Source organism: Hippoglossus hippoglossus, chromosome 7 (genome assembly GCF_009819705.1).
Source record: "Hippoglossus hippoglossus isolate fHipHip1 chromosome 7, fHipHip1.pri, whole genome shotgun sequence".
Taxonomy (NCBI): domain Eukaryota; kingdom Metazoa; phylum Chordata; class Actinopteri; order Pleuronectiformes; family Pleuronectidae; genus Hippoglossus; species Hippoglossus hippoglossus.
Window position 1 is genome coordinate 5,613,266 of NC_047157.1, and position 22,993 is coordinate 5,636,258.

Genomic DNA, 22,993 nt, shown 5'->3' on the forward strand with positions numbered 1-22,993 from the left:
GCACATTTCATTTGGAGGAGATCCCAGGGCAGACAACACTTTGAGATTCCTCCTGGCAGCTGGACGATGTGGCTCTGAAGAAGGGTGACTGGGCTGCCTTGTTAGCCTGCTGCTGCCACCTCAGCTCACACCTGGATAGACAGGGGAAATAGATGGGGGGATATCCTTAGCAGCTCTGCACTGTAAGAACCAGACACTTGTCAGGCAACATCTACTGTATGTCAACGTCCATATGTCTGTGATAAGCTAAGATTGGCCTGAGAATCAGGCTCAGGTTTAAATTCAAACACAAAGACAACACACATGTAAACACACGAGTCAGAATCCTTGTGTCAAAGTTGCAAAGTAGGTTGTTTGTACACTCTGTACTTTAGCTCCATATGAATGATTCTATATGCTGAATGTGCGTCAGTATAGTAGCCAAGGTAGGCAAAAGGCAAAGACACTTAATCCATCAAACAGGATGAGACTTGCCAGTGTAACTAAAAGCCAACGAAGCTGTGTAAGAAGTGCATTAGACACAGAAGGGGTGTTTGTGTTGGTGGCAGTGGTAGTGATTGGTGTGTTGGGGGGGGGGGGGGGGGGGGGGGGAGCTTGGAAGCTTCACAGCTTTATTAAAAACTCATTGCGTAATTCTCAGAGGGAGCTTTTGTTCTCAACAACGAGCTGGGTTTTTACAAACATTTCACGTTGCTGTTGGTGCTGCGGACGTCTCAGGAGAGTGTCTGAAAATAAGTGTGTGTGTGTGTGTGTGTGGGTACTTGAGAAAAGCAGAAACTTCAGGCAAAGGGTGAAGTGTCCTGTAATAGATTTACTACCCCACAAAAACAGTTTTTCCTGGAATAGCATTTTTAACATCTCAGAGGAGAAAAGCCAAATATAAGCCGTCCACAGTCTGGTTTTTCCACTTATGTGGCAAAGATGTGATCATATACCAATCAGCACCACATGAAAAACACCAAATCACATTTATTGCTGTTTATACTCTGTGTCAGTGGCAGTTTTGTATCCTGTGTTAGAGTAGGCAAAATAATCAGCGCGGACACAGCCACAGAGCTGCTCCAATCACCCAGTGAACTCCTGTTTACGTGACAGGGTGTAAAGCTGCAGGGGTCCGTCAGCTGCTGAGGTGAACGCTGGTTACAGCTCAGACACTCGGGACAAGACACCAAACAGTTGAGAAAAAAACTTTAATCTAAAACCTTAAGTCAGCGATCACAAAAAATCCAACTGGGTTTATCACCAAATACATATTTTATAATTGTGCTTTTTTATCCTGTGTCAGTTTAGCTGGAAGGAAGGTACTATTTTCACCCTATGTTTGTGGATTTGAGTCGGTATCTCCAGATGGTTAACTTTTGGTGCTGATTGCTCAAAGGTCAAAAAGATATGGGCTGAAAAACACTTTTTCCAAGATATCTTCTCAAAAAAGAGTTTGAGAGATGATCTAAAGCTGATAATGATCAGGAAACAATGCCCCATCATATAAGACTCTACATCCTATAGGACTATATACTGTATAAATGTTATACAAAAGGAATAAAAAATATGATCATATGATCATTGATGATGTCATCAAGTCAGAAAATGACAAGAAAATATAGTGTAGAAATTAATTAACTTTTGCAACCAGTAAGATTAGAGGCACAATATGTGTTTGTGTGTGTGTGTATACATATATAATACACCTAACATATAGCTGCCTATAACATTATAATAGTCTGTATTTAAATGTATATGCATCTTTTTCTATTTTCTACATTCTATTTTTACTCTCATACTAATGCTCAAACACAGTATGCATCCTCGTGGGAACCATCATGTGCCACTGCACTTCACTAAAGTAATGATAGGTGAATATTATGAATATATTCGCTGTATTTTTATTTGATTACATTTTTTATCTATTTCATACTCTCACGTATTCTCCTGTCTACCTCATTCTGACTATCTGCTGCTGTACAGAGTGAATTTCCCAGGTGTGGGATCAAAAAATCATGACGATGTAACTATGCAGTAGAATTATTACAATATAAAAAGTTAGTAAAGCCTTATCGGGGGTATGTTAAAATAGTATACATAGGCCCTCTGATGCTTTTCTTTCATTTTATTTTTGGTGAAATAATAACCTTGACAAGCAGCGTGCCCTGGTTTGATACACTGCTTAATGAGTATTTACCCAAATCTCCCTCTCTCGTTACAACCTTAGAAAATGCACCCAAGAAGTACAGATTTTTACCATTACACTTTTGGCAATTTGCAAACATTACCAGAGGAAATAAATCAATTTCATCCATTAAGTTCATCTGGGGCTTACATAATATGCATATGTGTAGGTGTTTGTGAGTTTGAATAGAGCAGCCGAAACCAATTAGTAGAGAAAAGAACCTCTGTGGACATGAGACTGTGCGAGTGAGTAATCACCCTGAGCCCAGCATTTCCTCAAACACAACGTCAAATTACACTTAAAAATATCTCTTAAAGTGTTCACACAGATACAGTGGCTCCAGTAAAAACTAGCCTAACAAGATACCAGGACTTCCTAATATCTTCAACAAGCCAACTATTATGAGCAAAGATGTAATCTGTGTGGGAAAACAGAGAAGCGTTGACTGGACACAGTGAACAGCAGCGGCCCTGCTTCTCTGGAAGAACTTTTTTCATGAGCAACCTCGCAGGACCTCAGCATCAACTGAGAGAGCCTGAGAGTTTGTTAAATGAGCCATGCTCCATTTAATTTGTGAGGAAAGCAAAAACACATAGAAAACATTTTTATCTTATCTGTGACAAAATCACGACAGGTATTTATGTGCTAGAGCAGCAACGGGAGGAATCGAACAAGCACAGCCCTTTTACACAGCAGTTATTTTGACTCAAGTCACAGCAGAAAAAGCAGAGGTGTGATCAACTAAATGAATCAATAGCTTCATTCTATTCCTGGCTGTTTGACAGGGAGCCAGCAATACCAGGACCCTGAAACTGAAGCAGCTAACTGGAATTGAGCCATTGAAAATTCATTATTTAGACCAAAGACGGTCGACATGACAGTTACCCAAAAGTCAAGCTAAATTATCTTGATCTCCCCCTGTTGGCTGGCTTCAGTAACGCTCATAAATCCTACCCCCTCCATGTTAACAAACAGGACCTGGAGCAAACTTTAAAAAAGACCGTTTCCCAAAGATGGTTTCTGTCATTGTAGCTAGTTGTTATCACACTGATCTATATATGGTCAAGTTTTCTTTTTTCTTTATTGCTATTCGAAGCAAGAAACAGGAGATGGTCGGGTAGTTGCATTAGCGGAACCTCGATCTTGCAGCTCCGCCCCACAATAACTGATGACTACTCATCCAAAAACCTTCAACTTGAGACCTCAGAAATAGACCCGCCAAGTTTGAAGTTGATTGAATGAGCGGTTGTTGAGAAAAATCTAAATACAGTCAAACAGACAGAGATTCCTTTATTTTTAGTGAGCGGTGTGGTGATGGTGGTAACACTTAAAGTGGCAGTATAGCCAGAGGAGAAGTAGAAATATTTTTCAGAAATAGTAGTAGGACAATAGTTGCCTAATAGTAGTAGCAGGCATAGTTGTAGCAGAAATAATTGTTGTTGTAGTATTAATTGTACTTGTTGTAGCACCAGTAGTACTGTGCTAATACAGACAGTAACAGTAGCAGAGTAGTTGTAGCAGTATTTGTAGTTGTTACAGCAGTAGCACTTAGCAATAGTAGTATCAGCAGTATAGTAAGCCTAGTGGTTGCATAAAATGTCTGTCAAACCAATACATTTAATGTACTATAACAAGTGCCACAAATAATACAATTACAACTATTATTGCTAAAAATATGCATGCTACTACTAGAGAACTACAAATACTAGTATTGATGTTTTGATATGACACTTAACTACAACTATTACTGCTACAACTATACCTGCTAATAGGCTTGGTGCTGGACACTTTAACAGTAGCAGTACAGCCATTAACGAAATGGTGGTCTTAATAACAGTGGCAGATATATAGTTGTAGCAGTAATAGTTAGTAGTTGCAGTATTCGTGGTACTTGTGGCCTTTGTACTGTACTAGTAGTGAGAGCAACAGGAGCAGAGTATAGTGTCATACTGAAACAGCGGTAACAGTATTTGTAGTTGTTACAGCATCTACCATATAGCAATAGAATTAGTAGTACAGTAAGCAGGGTAGTTGAATCGTGTCTCAAATCAGTAAATGTAATGTAATATAACAAGTACCAAGGAAAGCTACTATTACAATTATTATTACTACAACTATGCCTGCTATCTAATGTAATATACCACAAATAATACAATTACAACATTACTTCCACAACTTTGCAATCTACTACTATTAGGCAAGTACAAATACTGCTTATACTGTTTCAATACGACACTTCAACTATTACCAAATGTGCCTGCTAGCGGGCCTAATGTAAAGTAACAAGTACCATGAATACTGCAACTACAACTACTACTGCTACAACTATCCCTGCTAACACTTAAGTACAATTACATTAGTAGCATTAACAAGAGGAGTGTCGATATAGTAGAAAGTGAGAGTATCAGTATTAGCAGGAGTAAAACCAGTGGCATCAGTACGAACAGAAGCACTGGTAATAGTATCACAGCACAGCAGCAGTGAGCAGTAGTAATAGTAGTCATTCATATAAAACACAGTTCCTCAGTGCCACATTGTGTACCCACACGATATAATAGCCACTGTATCTGTGCTGTACACAAGTACACAATGAAACACTCTTGATGTTTACAAGCAAGCTGAAGGTAGATCATTTATCCAAACACACTGAGAGGTAATCAGACCTCTACGCAGGCAAATCAAATTAGGCTGGAGCCAGTGAAGTTACTTCAGCCCAGGCGGAGGTGTTTATACGAGGTCTGCTCAGCTGGAATGAAAGCAAAACTTCTATTACTGATGTTATTAAGCAGCATGTAAACACATTCACTTACCTAGTGAATGGAATCACTCATCCACTTGGTCACTCAGCCACTTATTTAGCCATGGTTATCTGTAACAGGCAATAAGCTCAGTGTGCTCGCATGGTATCAGAGTCTCTCACGAAGCAAAATGTCGATGTTTGTGTTCTTCTGATTTTGTTAGGAATATCATCTTCTTAGATTTCTGTTTGAAGACCATAATATAAAGACACCATTTTGCCTGTGTGTGGAACACATATCTCGAGAACCATCCATCTTATCAGCTCCCCACTTGGCGTGTCTATTGTAAATTGCCAGAACATTCAAAAATTCCAAAATTTGTTTCCTGTTTGGCAATTTGTCTTGAAAGTAAGAGTAATAAAGCAAATGAAGTTTCATCTAATGAAAAACATCGCAGATAAACCAGGTAGGATCAACACAAAGTGTTCTAACTTCACTCTGAACCATAGACTGTTTATAAAAAGCTCTGCACACAACGTCCAGCACACAAACAATAAACAAGTTTCAGTTTATTGTAGAACTGTTTGAGGAGGACTCACTAACGACAAGGAATAATTCTGAAGTAGCTCCGGAGCTTTAACACAGGACAAGAGAACAGAACGTTACAAACAAACTTGTTTAGAACAGGCACTGCACTGATACGATAAGTATTAAATAAAGTAGATTTCTGTCGTAATATTCAATGGAAACTACTCATTCCTATGGAGGGAAAGAAACTACACTGTAAGCCGTGCTGATTATTATTTTTATTATAGAGACGTTGAACCAACAATCAACACAACAACACACGCACTGGAAGCCCTAAAGGTTTCAAGTGGTATTCAAGTTGTACAATGTTACTGAGCGTCAACACAATCCACATGTCATCTGTTGTTATTATAGGGGTATGAAGGTGGCTTTATGATCAGGTCTCAGTAGTACACATCCTACCTCCTTCTTTCACAAAAACATACACACACACACACACTCTCTCCTTCTTTCCATTGACGCCAGACCCTGAGGCCGGCCTCCCTTCCCCGAAAGCCAATGGCGGCGTGCCGAGCAGGCGAGCCTTCATGAGCCGACCCCCTAATTTGACTGGTTTAATGTACCCAGCTCCGATCATGTGACGTTTAAGCGAACCACCAGTCCTCTGGAGAGAGGGAGAGTGGTAGCGTGTGTGTGTGTGTGTTAGAGGGAGAGAGAGAGAAAGGGAGAGAGAGCGAGAGAGAGTGAGTGAGTGAGAGAGCGAGAGAGAGAGAGAGAGCGCGTGTGTGTGTGTGTTTGGAGACATAGTTATGCAGAGACCGTGTCGCGCGGTGATATAGCCATTACGCACTGTTACGCACTGACAGCTACTTTCCAGAGAGGAGCTCTGTGCGCAGAGGAGCGGGATTTTGGATTCCTCACATGCACAGGTAAGAGCAGAAGGAAGGCGGTGTGACCGAACCGTAGCCTGAGTGCGTGTTTTCTGTCTGTCATTGTGGAGCACTGTGGAGACGCATGGCACAGCACGGCGAGCTTCGAACACGACGCTGCGTCCCTCTGTAAAAAGAAAACCCTCGGGGGCGCGTATCATACATGCGGCAGGGCTAACTTCATATACACATCATGTCAAACTTATGCTGATACTTGTCATTTTTGTTATTTGGGATTTGACCCGATGTCACAGCTCGCCATGTGTTATTGGTTATCGAAGAGCTGGAGCGCATCTCACTGCTGTCAGAGCTTTGCTGGTGTTTCAGGGTTACTTCAGGGCAAATGACTTAACACCTGGTCAAGCCAAAGTATACACAAACTATTTTCCTCTCATCAGGAATCGAGCAGCAGCTGATCCCAGACCCTCCATGTCATGTGATGTTATCACGTTAGAAACCATATCAGATTGTTGGCGTTAGATCGGTATTCACAGCATTTGTGTAACAGCAGCACATACACATTTAATGGACCTTTAAAGTTACTGATTATATATATAATTAAACAAACCATTGATTAATTGAAGAGGTAACAACATAAATATTTCTAAAACCACATGGAGCCCTTTTCAGGTCCCCCGGACCTCACTTGGGAAAGAGCTGCTTCCTAACTTTACACAAGAGGGCGCACACTCATTTTGTTTTGATCCACTCAGTCATCTTTATCTTGCAAAACACATGTGGCCTTTTTAAGGTTTTAAAGGAGATTATATTGTCATGTTTATTGTTCACTGCATTTGAGGCCGTTTGATTACGTCGAGCATTGTTTATAATCCAGGTCAGTGTGGACGTGGTGCATTGTTTGGGGACTGTTTATGGATAAAAATAGACACTAAATCCTTCAGTCATCATCCCACTGAAATCTGCTGATCTTCCACTGACTGACTGACTGAACCCTTTGCGTGCTAACTGTGCCTCTTGATGCTCTGCAGGGAGTTTTAAGGTTGCATCTTTATTCTAACCTCTGAGAGTATATCACTATGTAATGCATGCATCTATGAGTTATGTACCACTGCACGTTTTTTATTGTTCATTCAGATGAAGCTGATATATGGACTAGAGGAGGGAAATTAATAGGAAGACCATATTAAATGACAGCATGAAACATGTGGCTTCAGTGGGGAGAAGTGGGAAGCCCTGATTCCACATGGTCAGCTTGAAGACTGATCCAGCAGCTGCACCGTCCACACACACACACACACACACACACACACACACACACACACACACACACACACACACACACACACACATACACAGAGTCTTCAAATTCCTTCACACGTGGTGGACTTTCCCTTTGAAGTGCCATCAGCTGCAGATCTTTTGCAAAAGCAGCAGGTAGTTGAAAGACACTTAGGGTGCCTTACTTTCATGTTCATAGAAACTTGAGGGACTCGAGAAACATTAATCTCACAGTTTAAGACAGTTTAAGACAGTTTAAGACAGTTTAAGACTACACGGTGACACTGGCAGGTGTCACCGTGTAGTCTCAAATCAGATTTAACAGGTTTGTGTCCTGCATCACAAACCTGTTAAATCTAAAGTCACTTTGAATTGAAATGTAAATAAATGTAATCGCAGTCAGAGTATGTGCCACCTGATGGTGGATATGTCTTTAAATGCAATAAAAAAATCATGTGGTTTTTCCTGCGATACGGTTAAAGATACTTTATTTCATTGTAATAAATGATAAACACAATGATATTTCTTTTGCAGGAAAAAGAAAGACATTTTCTTCAACATTCAGTGGATCTCCAGCAGAACAGCTTGATCTTCAGAGCAGACCAGAGTCAGCTGCCACCCATCCGAACAGGAATGGTGGATCACTTGCCGCTTGGTGACGAGACCTTCCTGTATTATACTGGCTCTCTGGGCTCTGACTACAACTGCCTCTGTCGCCACGCCAATGGTGGTGTGTCGTCGGGCATCATGGTAACTGATGCATGCATTTACCATCACCACCACCATCCTTACCAAGGGTTGATGGTCTCCTCCTCGTCTCGTCTCTCAGAGGATGACCTCAGCGACTCCTCCAGCCCTCGTTCCTCCCTCTGCTCCAGCCCCGAGTCCTCATCGCCAGCCTCGCGGCACGTTTTCGGCTCCAGCTCCGATAGCAGGAGCAGCAGAAGCAGTGGGAGCTGTAGCTCTTCATCTGGAGGAGAGAGTCAGGACAGCCTGCTGGACCTCCTGCTCTCACAGAACTCCCTTAGCACCTCATTAAACCAAAATGCCAGCCACAGCAGCTCTCTCAATTCCCCTCTTTCTTCCTCCATATATGTGTCCTCTCCACCTTTCTCTTCCTCTTCATCTCTCACTGCCCCCCTTTTACCCATGGGCCTGGCCTGGGAGTCCAAGAGGGAGCAGCGGCTGAGTCTCCTCCAGCAGCAGGCCAAGGAGGACTGTTACGAGTTCCCCGTCTTCCTTGATGAGCTGCAGGATCCTGCGGCGCTCCTTTTTCAGCCCACCCTGGAAGAGATTGAGGAGTTCCTCGAGGAAAACATGATGGTGGCAATGGAGAAAGAGGAGGAGGGGAGTGATGAGGCAATGTCACCAACATCAGAGGATGCTGAGGCGAAACATTCAAGGACATTAGCAGGAGAAATTCTATCAATGTTTCAGAACTCAGATCAGACTGTTCCTGTTGACACAAAGACCAAACATTCACCATGTGCGTCTGACATGGACAGCTCACCATCAACAGTGGATGCTACTTGCATTAATAGTTCTACTTATTCTAGTAGTCAAGTTGATGGGATCAAACAGGAGGACCATGAATCATTGCCCTCCTCATCAGAAGATACCAGTGCCTCCAGTGTGCCTGTCATCCTACAAATCCAGCCCATACAGATCAAACAAGAACCCAACCCCAGTGCCATATCAGATGCCGTCACCCAGCAAACCCAACCACAGAAAACCCAGTCCCAGCCAACTCAGGCCCCATCGGATATCAAAATTGCCCAGCTCCTGGTGAACATCCAGGGACAGACCTTTGCTTTGGTGCCTCAGCTTCTTTCCCCAGCGAACATGAGTAGCTCAAGTAAAACCGGAAGCGCTACCTCCTCCAAATTTGTCCGGATTGCGCCAGTGCCCATTGCAGCTAAACCCAATGGCCTTGGGGAAGGTGGGTTGGGGGGCTCGGCTGCAGGGGTCCTGGTTGGAGGTCAGAGGTACCAGAAGAGTGCTGTAGCAGACCTAATTAAAATGCACAAGTGTTCTTTTCCTGGCTGTAACAAGATGTACACCAAAAGCAGCCATCTGAAAGCTCACCTGAGGAGGCACACAGGGGAGAAGCCCTTCGCCTGCACGTGGCCTGGCTGTGGATGGAGGTGAGAAAGTCTCCTAACTTTAGACCAAATGAAACTAATGAGTCAAAAAATAAACTAGAGTATATCAGATCATTCTTCCTTTATTCAGACTTGCGCAAATTAGGACATACTTACATTTCTTTTTTTTTTCTGTTCAAAGTTTGGATGAGGGGATGGAGATGAAAGGATGTGGTGAGATTATATTTAATGCACTTACAGTGTGAACTCTTCTATATGTTTATCCGAACTTCAGAGATTAAAGAGAGTAACCATGGTTATCAACCTTGTGCTGTGGACACACTTACAGACACTTGAAAACAGAAGTTGATAATTGACTGTCCCTGATGTGCCTAGACTTTAAAGTCATATACAGAGTGCTGCACATTAGTTTGTCATATAAAGAACCGTGATTTGTATTGTGAGGGGTTATTACAGCTTAGAACAGCCTGGTGCTCTATTTAAGATCTTGCACTGACACTGTGCAGTTGTCTTTTTTTATTGAGGCTAAAACATTCCGCTAGGTTTTTTCATCCTTTTTACCGAAACGGGAACTGGTTCCAAGTCTTTAATTTCATTCACAGTGAGTGCCTTTGATTGGCACCAGTTTGTTTTGATATTATTCTTGAGCAGAAGAGTAGAACGGATTCATTAGGGCACATACAATAAAGGATTCACAAGGCCTAGTTTAGTTCATAGATGAAAGGTAACGGCCCATCTTCAGGGAAGTTACATTTAAGTCCAGTTGAGATGGTTAGAACTTGTTCTCTCATACACACCGGCTGTGTGTCCCATTATCTTTGTGTTTTCGTACCATGGTAAAGTTGTAGATTAGATAGAGCTCCTTTTGAAGTTGCTTTCAGACTTTGTACCCTGTTAGTTATTCCACTTGTTTGCTCACTGTCTGCAGCCACTGCAGCCACAGTAGAGATACACTGGATTAGTGCAGAATCCAGTTATAAGTTTTCACTTCAGAGCACCCGGAATTCATTTTTGTTCCATGACACATTTTAAAAGACTCTGACCACAATCTAACGCAAATAGCTTTTTGTCTTCTTTTATATTTACCTTCATCCACGTAAGAAAAGCCTTAATTTGAACTGTTCTATCCAAAATGCCAACTTTTATCATGTTGGTCAATGGATTACACCTCTATGCATGCAGGTATTGCCCAAGGGAGCTATAGTGTGTCCACACAGAGGCAGGGTTAAGGCAGGGCAAGCGGCCAAGGTTTAATCATGGTAAGGATTGAGTTTAATGTGAAGTTAGAAACATGTTAAGTTCAGGTGATAGTGATCAGGTAGGTCAATGATCAGGGTACTTCCTGCAAGCAACATACACTATTATAGTGTATAGTGTATACTACACTCTGTGCTGCACCTGCAGACATATACAAATCGCCAGATCTGACAGACCTTTTTTTTGTCAGGACATATTTGTATAAAAAGGCATATTACATAGTAAAACAATAGTATTACATTGTTCTGGAAAAGAAGACAAAAGTTAAAATGCCTCATTGATAAAATTTGAATGCAGTTTTAGGCTGACTTGCTGCAAACAACATATAAATAATGGGCTAAATGCATTTGTAGCACGTCTCCCTTCATTGGCCTGTGTAAATGCATCAAGCCAGCTTGCATTGGACTTTAAGGAATAGTTCCACATGTTGGGAAATACTTTAATACACTCTCTTGCAGTGAATCTGGAGGATATCGATTCCCCTCACGTGCCTTGTCTTTACCTTGAGGTTGCTCAGCTTCCAGAAAGTCACTGTGCTCCGGTGCTCATTGCCCAGGAAGTGTTAAAGCACCTAACTCGATGTTAAAGAAACGCAACTTTCTTTTTTTACTTTTTTTGTATTTGCACTGCTTCAACAAATACGATATAATGTGTTTATTAGTGAGGTTTAGAGGTGGGTAGATTTTTAAACTTTGGACAGAGCCAGGCTTGCTGTTTTCACCTTGTGCCTTTATGCTAAGCTAAGCTAACTGACTCCTGACTGCACGGACATGTGACTGGTCTCAACCATCTTATCAAACTCTCAGTGGGCATCCTCAAACTCTTGGAGTCACACATTGTAGAAATCAGAATTCAGATCAGAATCAGAATTCTTTTATTGGCCCAGTATATTTTCACATACAGGAAATTGACTTGGTGTGGTTGGATATACTGATTAAAATAAATCACTGTATACAGTATGAATATGAATGAATGGGAAGCTTCCAGCAAACTGCAGAGAGCAAATTTGGAGCTCTGTGTTTGATTTTATCTGTGTCTTTTATAGTGTAAATAGACAAAAGATTTTGTCAGAGTCCTTTCATTGGTAAAAGTCTGAAGTGACCATATTCAGCCCCAGAGCTGCACTTGTCAGATATTCTCTATCTTGAGGAATCCTGTCGCTGAGGATGCAGTATAATTTGAATGCAGTGTATCTGTGTTATTTTGGCTGACATGTGGATCCATAAATCTGAGATGAAAAAAATATATCTTGCTGATTGCAGAGGAAATTTAGCTTTACCCATGAAAATATACAAAATGATGAAATGCAATACACACTCCAGTAGTAGCTGTATTGTATTGGCCATTATTAGATATCAACTGAGGAAAAAAACGGACTAGTTACCTGATCCACTGTCTACATCAGCTGCTGTGTTTACCACCAAATGCTTGCACGAGTCATTACATTCAGTCGTAGTCAACAGTAGTTCATGTTTGTGCCATGCAAGTCTCTTGCAGTGCACATGATGATTTGTCCTTAGATCCGTCAACACTAGATTAGAAACTACCAATATATGTTCTCAGGCCTCTATATCTTAACCATAATATATTTATGGGAAACTATAACTCAGATTTGTCTGTTGTTTCACACACCCACTGCATTCCTGCTGTCATTACAAAAAAAACTTACAAAAGAGTATTTCCAGTATTTCGGGAAGAAAGATTTGTTTTATGCTAATAACGATGTGTATTTGAAATGGTTGCATTAGTCTTTTATGGACTGCATGCACAGAGGGCCGTGCATTTCTTCAGCTGACCTTAAAACATAATACTCCCAGTCCGCCCAAAGCTGCACCTCTATAATCTTTACATGAGAGCAGCAGTAAAGTGCATTATAAAGTTGCCCTTTCCTTGTTCCTCTCCCTCTGGGCCAGGAAAGGGAGGTGAGCTGAGCACCCCTCACCCTCGGTAACCTTAGATGCATGTGTTGGCTCCTCTGAAGTCATGAGGAGCGTCTTTCATTGGCTGGACTTCTACTTAACACATAACTCAGTGAAACCTATATTTCCTTCTACGCCAAACTGTGTTCCGGCCTTTTCTTTAAAGCATTTTCTGCTTTTATCACTTTCTTTTTCTCTAACTGTATTTTTCCTGGTGATGGTCGGATCATGTACAGACACATAGACAAAGCCACATGTAAACACTTAAAGTAAGACACACGCACACACACACACACACACACACACACATACACATACACAAGCATGCAGTGTGTTAGACCTGCATGGGCGTTTGTATGGGATGACAGGGATCAAACCCAAACAGTTTACTGTAAAAACACTCGACGTCTGTCGTCAGGGCAGTGGGCAGCTGATAGATTCATTTTAACAAAACAGTGTTGTTAAGTGGTGACAGAGCTGCCACAGTTTGCTTTACCCTTAGCTACTGACACTTAGAGAGAGAGAGAGAGAGAGAGAGAGAGAGAGAGAGAGAGAGAGAGAGAGAGAGAGAGAGAGAGAGAGTGTAAAAGGGACCATTTACCTGTGCAATATTTAAACTGTGTTATTGAGCCATCAGGGAAATCACCATCCTCTCGATTTCTGACCTCTTCAGGAAGGTCAGTGAAATGTAAAGAATAAAGAAAACAGCCTCTGTGGAGCTAGAAAGAATCTGGTTCCTCTAGTTTAAAAAAAAAAGGGAAACCAGTCTTGAATACCATGTATTTATGCTTGCATGTAGCTTTGCGTGCATGAGGCAAACTTCTGTCACTGATTAGTGCAGACGTGCATTAATGTGATTTTTCTGTGAATGCATACACAGTTGAAATCGAGTCCTTTATAAACACAGTGACAGGTGACACAAAAAGCTTTGAGCTGACAGGAAAAATAAATCTCTGTTACTGTAATTTTCCAGGTGTGTAACCACCCCGTCGCCACACCTTCCAGGCTGTTTTCACCGTTCTCCGTTGGCTGCGGACAAGCTAGAACAAAACCTGCGTATGTTTCCCACAGGGCCCACACTCGTGTGTAGACTACAGTATGTGTGGTGCCGCAGCCACGCCAAACCGCCCCGAGGACTTTAAGTGCAAAAACCCACAGTCCTCATGTGAAAAACACACACACTCGTGTGATCAACACAAGTGCCCTCCACCCTCGGAGTTATGAACTTAGTGACCTCCCCCACCGGCCCTGCCTGGAACAGAGCAGAGGGAAGTCACAGAAGTTGGATGAGGGGTGGGAGGTAAAGAGAAACGGGGGGGTGAGCTGTAGCGAGTGTAGGGAGGCTGATGGCGAGGCTGTTACAGAGAACTGGCACATGATCGATCTTCTAAAGTCCAACATAAAGAGACTGATGTGGTCTCTGATTCATTTTTTAATAATACCGTGCCTCTTGGTGTTTCTACAAATCCCTTAATTTAGGTTTGATTAAAAGGCAACGCAAACTTATTTTTGCCAGAAAGGCTTTTGTCACCTGTAGTAGAAGGTGTCCCTTAGAGAAGTGCACTAAACCATATCACTATCAGGTTTTGTTGCCAAGTAGGTTTACAAATACAAGAAATCTACTTCTCTGCAGTTTTCCTTTCACACATGCACAATGCAGCGAGGGGTTCTCTGATCCGACGCGGTTACAGCAGCAAATTCTCTGCAGGCAGTAATTATTCCACTGCGGAGATCACTTGTTTTGGTTTACAGTACATTAACACAAACTCTCTTGACATCTTCGTCTGTGTCTTTTTTGTGTGTTTTTTTTTCTTCATTTTTGTAACTGTCATTTGTTAGAAACATCATCAACTCCCCCACTTGCTCGCGATAAATCCAGCGGCCGATCTTCTGCTGTGTTCTTACATCTGCTTCTGTGGACTTTCTGCTGACTTTATAATTGGGGGTCAGGTGGAGAAAGTCCTCAGAAACTCCGGAGGCTATCACCCGGACATTTGTGTTTAAATACGGAGGATCTCCAGAGTTCATTGCATGTCTGAAAGCAGCTAAAGAGTTTGTGTCCGGGGTGAGAGGGGTTGGCCACAATCTTATCTGCACGCTTCAGACTCCAGGAGGTGCACAGGTCCTGGAGGGAAGGCGGGTTTGCAGCCGATCACCTTCTCGGCAGAGCGAATGATGGGACTTACAAAGGCACAGCTTCTATGCAGAAAATATGTGTACAGAGACTTTGGAGCAGTGCAGCATCCTTGAGGCAGCAGTCCTTTTAGCAGTGCACAACATAAAGTTCACTCCAGGTTAAGCCACGCTGAGATTTGCCTCGCCACAGGAAGTGATTGTTTTATTCGCCTCCTCGCTCTGATAGGTTGGAAGTGAACGGAAGATGAAAGTTCACCTCTGAAATATTCACGTGTAACCGTGCCCTCACTGTCAACAGCAGCAATCTACAGTCCACACCAAGTGTTTGAACAGTTGCATATTTTTTTTTATCAGGCTCTGGTTGATTCTGAGCGCAGAGCGATGCTGTACGCATCCTGTCACTTCCGTCGGCGCATGCACGAGCTGTAACAGCACCAGTCAGACAGATGAGCTGGTGGCTCTGGGTCGTGAGCTGTTCCTGCTTTTATCTCCACATGTTCCTCTTTCCATCATTTTGACAGATGTTGACTTTTGTTACGGTCAGCAGAACCTTTTTGGGAACATTTTTGGGAACTCGAGTCTGGCCTTTTTGTTTCTGAGTTTCACATCTTGTTGCATCTTGTGGTGAATCCTGTAATGTTTTGGTCAGTTTTCCTGCGCATACCCTTATGAGCTAATGCCAAAACAACACACATTTAGCAGCCAAGTGGGCCTTTACTCTAGAAGCAGATGAGTCTGAATGAAAGACTGAGTGTTTGTATTTTGTTCTTGGCCTTTTAAATTCCACAGCTTATCTATATAAGCCGTGTCGGTTATCTTCCTTTTATTACCAGGCCATTAAAATGATGAATAGGCCAGTTGTGTAATCCGTGTCTGGAATGGAAATGGTTTGACATAACTGTGAGTGACGTCTTCACATCTCAGTGAATTATCTCCTTCATGCCTTCAGCCTTCCGCCGCCACTGCTGCTACTGGAAATACGCCCGGAAATCAATCCGCGATACAGATTAATCTGATTTTAACAGCTTTACCGAGATATACACAAAGTCACGTGCGCACACACATACACATACAACAGACACTGTGGTCTATCATCTACTTAACCCTTCACTGTCATGATATCCAAGCTGGACACAGCCCATAGAGACCCAGAGCAGAGCAGGCCAGGAATAGACCGGGCTCAGATTTGCGGTGCTTATGTGTGGAGCTAAATACGGGACGGCGCTTTAACTTCACAGAGACAAAGGGCAAAACACATACACCTCTCAGATTACCCTCATATGAAACAGCTTGACATGGCTTTCATGTTAGTTTGCAGGTTGAAGCACGATTACATTATTTTGTTTAAATAGGAAACACCACAAAGATACCGATTGGTTCATTAATGCTCAGAAGTGGAGGATTTCAAACTGAAAATGTATTTTCCTTTGTGAAATATCACTGATTTGCATCGCTAACTGTGATTATGCAATAAAAGTACTGAGTAGTAAGTCATTTATTAAAGCCCCTGGGTTTCCTTCCGACAGGTTCTCCCGGTCCGACGAGCTGTCCCGACACCGCCGCTCCCACTCGGGGGTGAAACCGTACCAGTGCATCGTGTGCGAGAAGAAGTTTGCCCGCAGCGATCACCTGTCGAAACACCTCAAAGTCCACCGCTTTCCACGAAGCAGTAGGACAGGACGCTCTGCAAACTGACCCCACTGACCCACTCTAAAAGACTGACGCAAAGCAGGGGGCAGGTGGCGTGTGTTGTGTGTGTGTGTGTGTGTGTGTGTGTGTGTGTGTATGTGTGCGTGAGAGAGCGCGAGAGGGGAGAGACGGAGGAGGGGGTGAAAGTCCAAACGCCCTTTAAAGAAGTCTGTGCTGGACTCTTAAAGCTCATGTGTGTTTATGTTCGAATATGTGCGTGTGACGTACATTCATGGTACTGTGATAATTTATTGGGTGGTGAGGAAAAGACTGTAAAACCTAAACTAAAGCAGAAAACTGTTACTTGACATAACACCCTCACAGGTGGAATAAGCTTCTTGTATATACAACATTTATTTGTCTCACTCGAATCCTGTAGGTAATCAAATTTGAAGAAAACTGCCATTCAGAGGATTTTGACACTCTGAGGTGTGTGTTATTACTGATGCTCGAGCCTAAAGCCTTATATCGGTGAAGGTTGTGAGACAGGGGCGTGTGCTACTATTTAAACCCCTCAGTTTTTCCCTTTTCTGGAGCCAACCGTTGTTTTAAAGTTATATTAGTAAAAAGTCTGGCTTAAACTTTAATGCCTCACCAGCAATAAGAACCTATCAGGACGCATTGTGATCTATGAGGCGGTTTCTCTCTCGATAGATGGCAGACTAAATGATGCCTCGACATTCCTTCATCTTTCATTCTGTGTCTTTGTTGCCTTTGAGTCTCGTTACAGGAAAACAACAGTGTTGTTAATACACAACAACAAAGCTCATGTTGAATTACTGCTCCCACCAACAAAGATCATTATAATGTCTAATTTGCACTGGTGAGTGAGTATTTTCAGTATTTAGAGTAGTTGTGTTGTGGTCTGACTTCACTAACATACAACACTGCTTTTTTTGGGTCTCATTTAGTTAAACACGACCGTGTCGACCGTCATCAGAAAAGTTGTCATTTTTATGGCCTTTTTTTTTGGATCAAACAGCGAGGTTTGCAGCTACATCCCATGATTATCTGCAAAATATTCCAAGCCAAGGTCGAAAACAAGTATTTATAGAAGCACGTCTGCTTCTCTGTTTTCAACTCATGATAAATCACAACCTTTATTTTCTAGTTTTGTGCTGTTAGGTAAAGCCAAATCATGTAGCCATTATTTTATGTCACTTTATTCACTTGTTAAAAATATGTAAAATAATGCTACATGGTTAATTCACGCAGCTAAACGGACAAACGGAAAGTCAGGAATCAAATCTAATTTCTCCCTCTTCTTCACACAGAAAAATGTCATACATTTTTCATATTAAATGAAATTAAACATTTTCTTATTCAATTTAAATGAATTTATCTTGTACTTGTTGTCCATTTGTTGAGACCAGACCATCTTTCATTAAAATATCAAATAACAAATCAACCCACCACCACGAAATACAAGCATTAAACCAAAACTAAAGGCTCAGCGTTAAATGTGGTTATGCACAGAGTCTTCTCTCTGTTTTCTGAATGAATTTTGTCCATTTGAGTGCACGCTTTCTGAAAGCTCACTGATTGGGATGAAACGGTGCAGTACCACTTAAACATCATAGGGGCAGTGTCCCCAATAGTTCAAGAGAGAGACGCATAGACATTTTTAAAATGGCAGAATTTTTATAGTAGTTTTTATGCTTGATCTATGATTTGAAGTTTGTCAGAAATATTAAACCGCTGTCTACAACGATGCGTCTGATTTTTCCTCTATCTTTTTTCCTCCGCCACTATCGCCCCCTTTGTTGTTGTCAGAAACAACTGAATCAGTGCTGCCCTCTAATGGATTTCATGTAAAGGATGCATGGAAGTATGTGGACATTGTTTTAAATGGACGTTATCTATTTTCATATGTAAAGGAAGCACAAATGAGCCTTAAGAAGTCATAACAATAGGACAACGTAAATTGTACAAAGAATCAGAGTCAACACATGTGCTCACATTAGCTAACAGAAGCCACCATAAGCTACTGGTCACACTAGACTGAGAAAGGCTGTAACTAAACGTGCAGGATTTAGAAACAGATTGTTTTATTTCTTATGAATGAGACGTTTCATTTTAAAAGAAAGGAATTTCCTATCTGTCTTGCAAAGGTGATACAGACTGGTCTTAATATGTGGAATATTTTGCACCTGATGTATCTCAGAGGGGATCAACTCGCTGCCACTGAAGCCTGTTCTCTAACAAATATCAGGGCCCCCCCCCCCCCCCCACCTATTTCTTTCCAAAAACGACAAATGTATAAGTCCCCTTCGTTAATTCTCTTTGCTCTTACCTTCTGTGACTTATTGCAGCAATTTTCTCAAAAGGTTAATAGAAAACTGAAAATTGTTCTTGTTAAGCTAATCCAATCTCTTGCCTTTGTCTTGTACTGTAAGGGAACAGTGAGTGTTTTGCTTATTGTTGTGCTATTACATGTATATGTGTCTGCATCTCAGCTGAATCAAACCAAACGAGTGACTGAAGGGACACGAACTGCTGCACGGGGATGGTTCACTGTGCCACCAGGATCAGTTGGCATCAGTCAGTATTGAAATGGTTCGAGGAAGGGATGTGAAAAAGAAATGTTCCTGGAAATATTTGATGTGCTGAAACCTATAACCTTTTTGAGTGTTGGGTATGCAGCACGTGACGCTGTATGGAGGAAGTGTATTAACTCTGGCAGGCATTCCTTCCATACGATCAGAAGAAACACTTTTCTGAATGGGAGCCATATGTGAGCCCATGAATGTATGTAAATACTGTATATGCATCTGAAAAGAGAACAGAAATATTCTTCTAGTGATTTCTGCGATTATGAAAGATTTTTAAAAAATATGTAAAGAAAGTGTACATAACATGATAATTCAAATATATAGTGAGAGATTGTAGCAACTTCAAGTTCTGTCGAGTGTTTACACGACGCATTGTTAAAAAGACTCGTGAAAGATTTCATGCTATATCCATGAATCAACATTTTATCTAATGGTTTCTTGACTGGAATGATTTGAACAGGTCCACACAGCAGTGTAGCATTTTGTATCATGAATCATGAGTCATTTTTAATTTTGTCCTGTAAACACTACGCAAAAATAGTTGCTAAAGAAATGTTATATTTTTGCTTTTGTTCTACTATGTAAAATACATTTACAATAAAAAATTATAAAAGCAAAGATGTGTTGCCGCACTTGTGTTTCCTTTAGAACGAGCCAATGATTTTGCGTGTGAAGTAAACAAGTCAGATTCAGGTCATGTTAAATCTGGAATAATTAAAGTTACAAAAAGTCGGGGTTAATTTGTTAATTCTTTGATCAGATACAAGATGAACATGAATAGTAACTGCTGTTACTTTCTAACACAATAAATGTACTCAAGAGATGAACCAATATTCTGAATATTGACCTTATTCTGAACATATCTGACATTATTTCAGATTTTAATGTTTACACAAGTTGCTAATAGAATACTCCATTCATCCTTCTCTTTTTGTGATACAGAGCATAGTCTAATTATGTTAATCTGCCAAATCTAAAATAACCTGAAATAGCTTGATGTATGATGCTACCATCCACCATTTTGGGTGATTTCCCTCTAATTTGGGAAAAACTACAACTTTTTTTCCCATCTTGTTTAATGTGTTGTTAAACAGTTGGCAACTGTTGTATATCGATGCCGCAGAATGACATAATGTGATTCAGATGTATATACATAATGTGACTAAGGTCTTAATACTCCACATTGCTTAATTTAATTACTGCTTTTTCCATTTTCAAATTAAGTTAATCAGAAAGTGCTGTTTACAGGGCAGCATCTTACTCACACTATCGTCTTACTATGGTTATTATCAGAATATTGGTGTCCATGTAAATATTAGCTAAAATTAGCCTCCATAAAATACTGTTTATAACAGATTAAGAAATGCTGTAGCAGCTAAATGAATACATAGTCAAAAATTACTATATTGACCTGAGCCAGTGAGTTTCTCAGCTTATGAATCAAGCTTTTCCTTTGTAAGAGAATAAATGTCCTCAAAAGCTTTTTTAATGGCACGCAGTGAAATATGGCATCCCATTAGAACTGAATAACATCAACAGTTCTCTGCCATACACTGGGTTGTAGTTACTGCCTCAGAGACTAGTGTCAACCTGTCACAATACAGTAAGCTCAGTAATTAGACAACAGATCAACACATACCGATTATTTCATTCTAAAGGTAATCTGCCTGTCAACAGGCTTGTATGGCAGTACAATGAAAGCCATGTTGCCACTGAGTAGATCAGACATCATTACCTCTATGCCTTTTTAAACTTAATGTTTTTAATTTTAGAACATAGGACAAGATGGAGAATGTCCTTTGTATGTTCTACCTTACAAATTAATGCCTACCACCAGTGACCACCAGCGGATGTTAGGGACATGTCTTCAGTTGTGTACCTTAGCACCATCGGGTGTTTCAGCCTTTTAATCACAAGACACCCTCTCCTAAGGCAGGCCCACCACAGGTTGATCAGACCTGGGGGCATGTCTCTAGCATCTTGGGGTCCAGTTGGGATATTACCTACTGTTCCAGAGCCATTGGCGTCAGCGTTCTGCAGTATGCAATGTTTCTTTTATGGTCTGGGGCAGGGCTTGTCCATGGATCCCCAGATCTGTTTCCCCTCACGGACAAATGTTGTCCATGGAACTGTGCTTGATGGATAGCAAGGCATAGCAGTTCTCTATGTTAATATTGTTACTGAAAGGCATTTGAGTACCTGATGTGTCTCCATGTATACCTACCTTATGAGAGATTTATTCTGCAACCAGTGAGGATGTGCCTGAGGGTAGCTGGAGCTGAGCAAAGTGGGCAGGACGGATCTTCGTTCAGCCACTGCTGGAGGTTTTTGGGTGAGGGAAGGACGTCATAGGTTACAACACTAATCGTAAAATTAGTCATTTCGAACTGAGAAATACATAATCTTTTGATCCTTATGTCAGGACTCTACTGCTACTCCACTGATATGACGTATAAGCACAGCCCTGAATGTGCAGTCAAAGTCAGTATTGACGTAAATTCTACTACTGACAACATGATATTAAAGTCATAAACATACAATTCTACTATTTTTTGGGGTGTTTATTTCAGATTTAGAACTACAGTCTTACAAGCAGGTAATAAATCCTATCTATCTACTATCTATCGAGTACAAAACCATCTATTACCGGAGCATAGTGTCAGTCAGCTCATACTGTAGTTCTGATTTCACTGCCTGTAACATTTTGGTAACAGTTCTGGTTTACTGGTATGGAAAAGTAAAATTCCACCCACAATTTAGTCTGTGCTGCGTGTTCATAATGGATAACTCGCTGAACAGAGGCGGCTCACATGTGTTTTCACACGTCAATACTCCTCTTTCTATTGGTCTACTGGTGATCAGCAGTGCTAAAAGTTAAGACAGTGGAAAACTACTGCCATTCGCCATAGACATTAAATCTACGGTGTTGTTAATATGATTTCAACATGACTAACATTAGATATTTTCCCTGTCTGTTCATTCCACATAAAAATACGCAAAATCTGTCAATAACTAGTTGCTGCAGCGAGGTGTGAGGCACACATGTCATCGGCACCGAAATGAAAACCAAGATGTTCTGTGTCCGCCACAGACACGTAACACAGGGAGCGCTCTCCCTGGCCTTAGGGTCACGCAACCCAGACATTCTGTTCTGTTTGACATTTGAACAGGCTTCAAAAGCTGCTTTGAACAGTAGCCTAACTCAATCAGATACATTGTCCTTGTGCTTTTTATCCGGATGTAGCTCAGCAAGAAGTACAAAACAAACTGTTTCCCGTAAAGTTGCAGAGGGAAGATGAAGCTGGAAAATGTGAGGAATTTCAGTGTAAGATTTGTACCACATGGCAAATTTGCATGGAAATTACAGCCCCATTTTCTGCTCTCCCTCTCTCACTACTTACTCCCCCTTCCTCACAACATTTAAAAGAATAAAATGGTCTTGAATGTTTTCTGGCTGTGAGGGTGTTTGCTGAGTCATTGTGTAAAAGCAGAGGTGTAGCGGCCAAGAAAGAGGTAGCAGCAAACAGCAAGAGCAAGCTGTGTCTCTCTTTTGCAGTGTCTGTTGTGGATATAGATCATGTTGATTTATGAGCCGGTGCAGGCTCAGAGGCATTCTGGGATGAAGCAGGAGGATTTAATTCAGCACATCTGGACCTAAACTGCACTCCATTGGCTGTAACTGCCACACTGAGCATGCAAGAACATGCAACGGCAGGATTAAATCACAGTCTGATAAA

General features: G+C 41.4%; 1 protein-coding gene across 3 annotated transcripts; it reads left to right on the top strand.

The window, feature by feature from the left end:
- The first annotated feature begins 6,104 nt into the window (after positions 1 to 6,104).
- LOC117764716 (Krueppel-like factor 15) lies at positions 6,105 to 18,327 on the top strand. 3 transcript variants are annotated; one of them, XM_034590705.1, is made up of 3 exons: positions 6,105 to 6,362; positions 8,136 to 9,745; positions 16,542 to 16,734. In XM_034590705.1, exons 2-3 carry the CDS (start codon positions 8,235 to 8,237, stop codon positions 16,708 to 16,710), a joined length of 1,680 nt encoding a protein of 559 aa, XP_034446596.1. In that variant the 5' UTR covers positions 6,105 to 6,362; positions 8,136 to 8,234; the 3' UTR covers positions 16,711 to 16,734. The 3 variants fall into 3 exon arrangements, with proteins under 3 accessions (XP_034446596.1, XP_034446595.1, XP_034446597.1); XM_034590704.1 differs by having other exon boundaries at positions 8,142 to 9,745; XM_034590706.1 differs by lacking the exon at positions 6,105 to 6,362 and having other exon boundaries at positions 8,235 to 9,745; positions 16,542 to 18,327.
- The last annotated feature ends 4,666 nt before the right edge of the window (positions 18,328 to 22,993 follow it).

Coding starts and splice junctions, on each gene's coding strand:
- LOC117764716 (XM_034590705.1), top strand. CDS start 8,235: ATGGTGGATCACTTGCCGCTTGGTGACGAGACCTTCCTGTATTATACT. Junction 9,746..16,541: donor TGGCCTGGCTGTGGATGGAG/GTGAGAAAGTCT, acceptor TCCTTCCGACAG/GTTCTCCCGGTCCGACGAGC.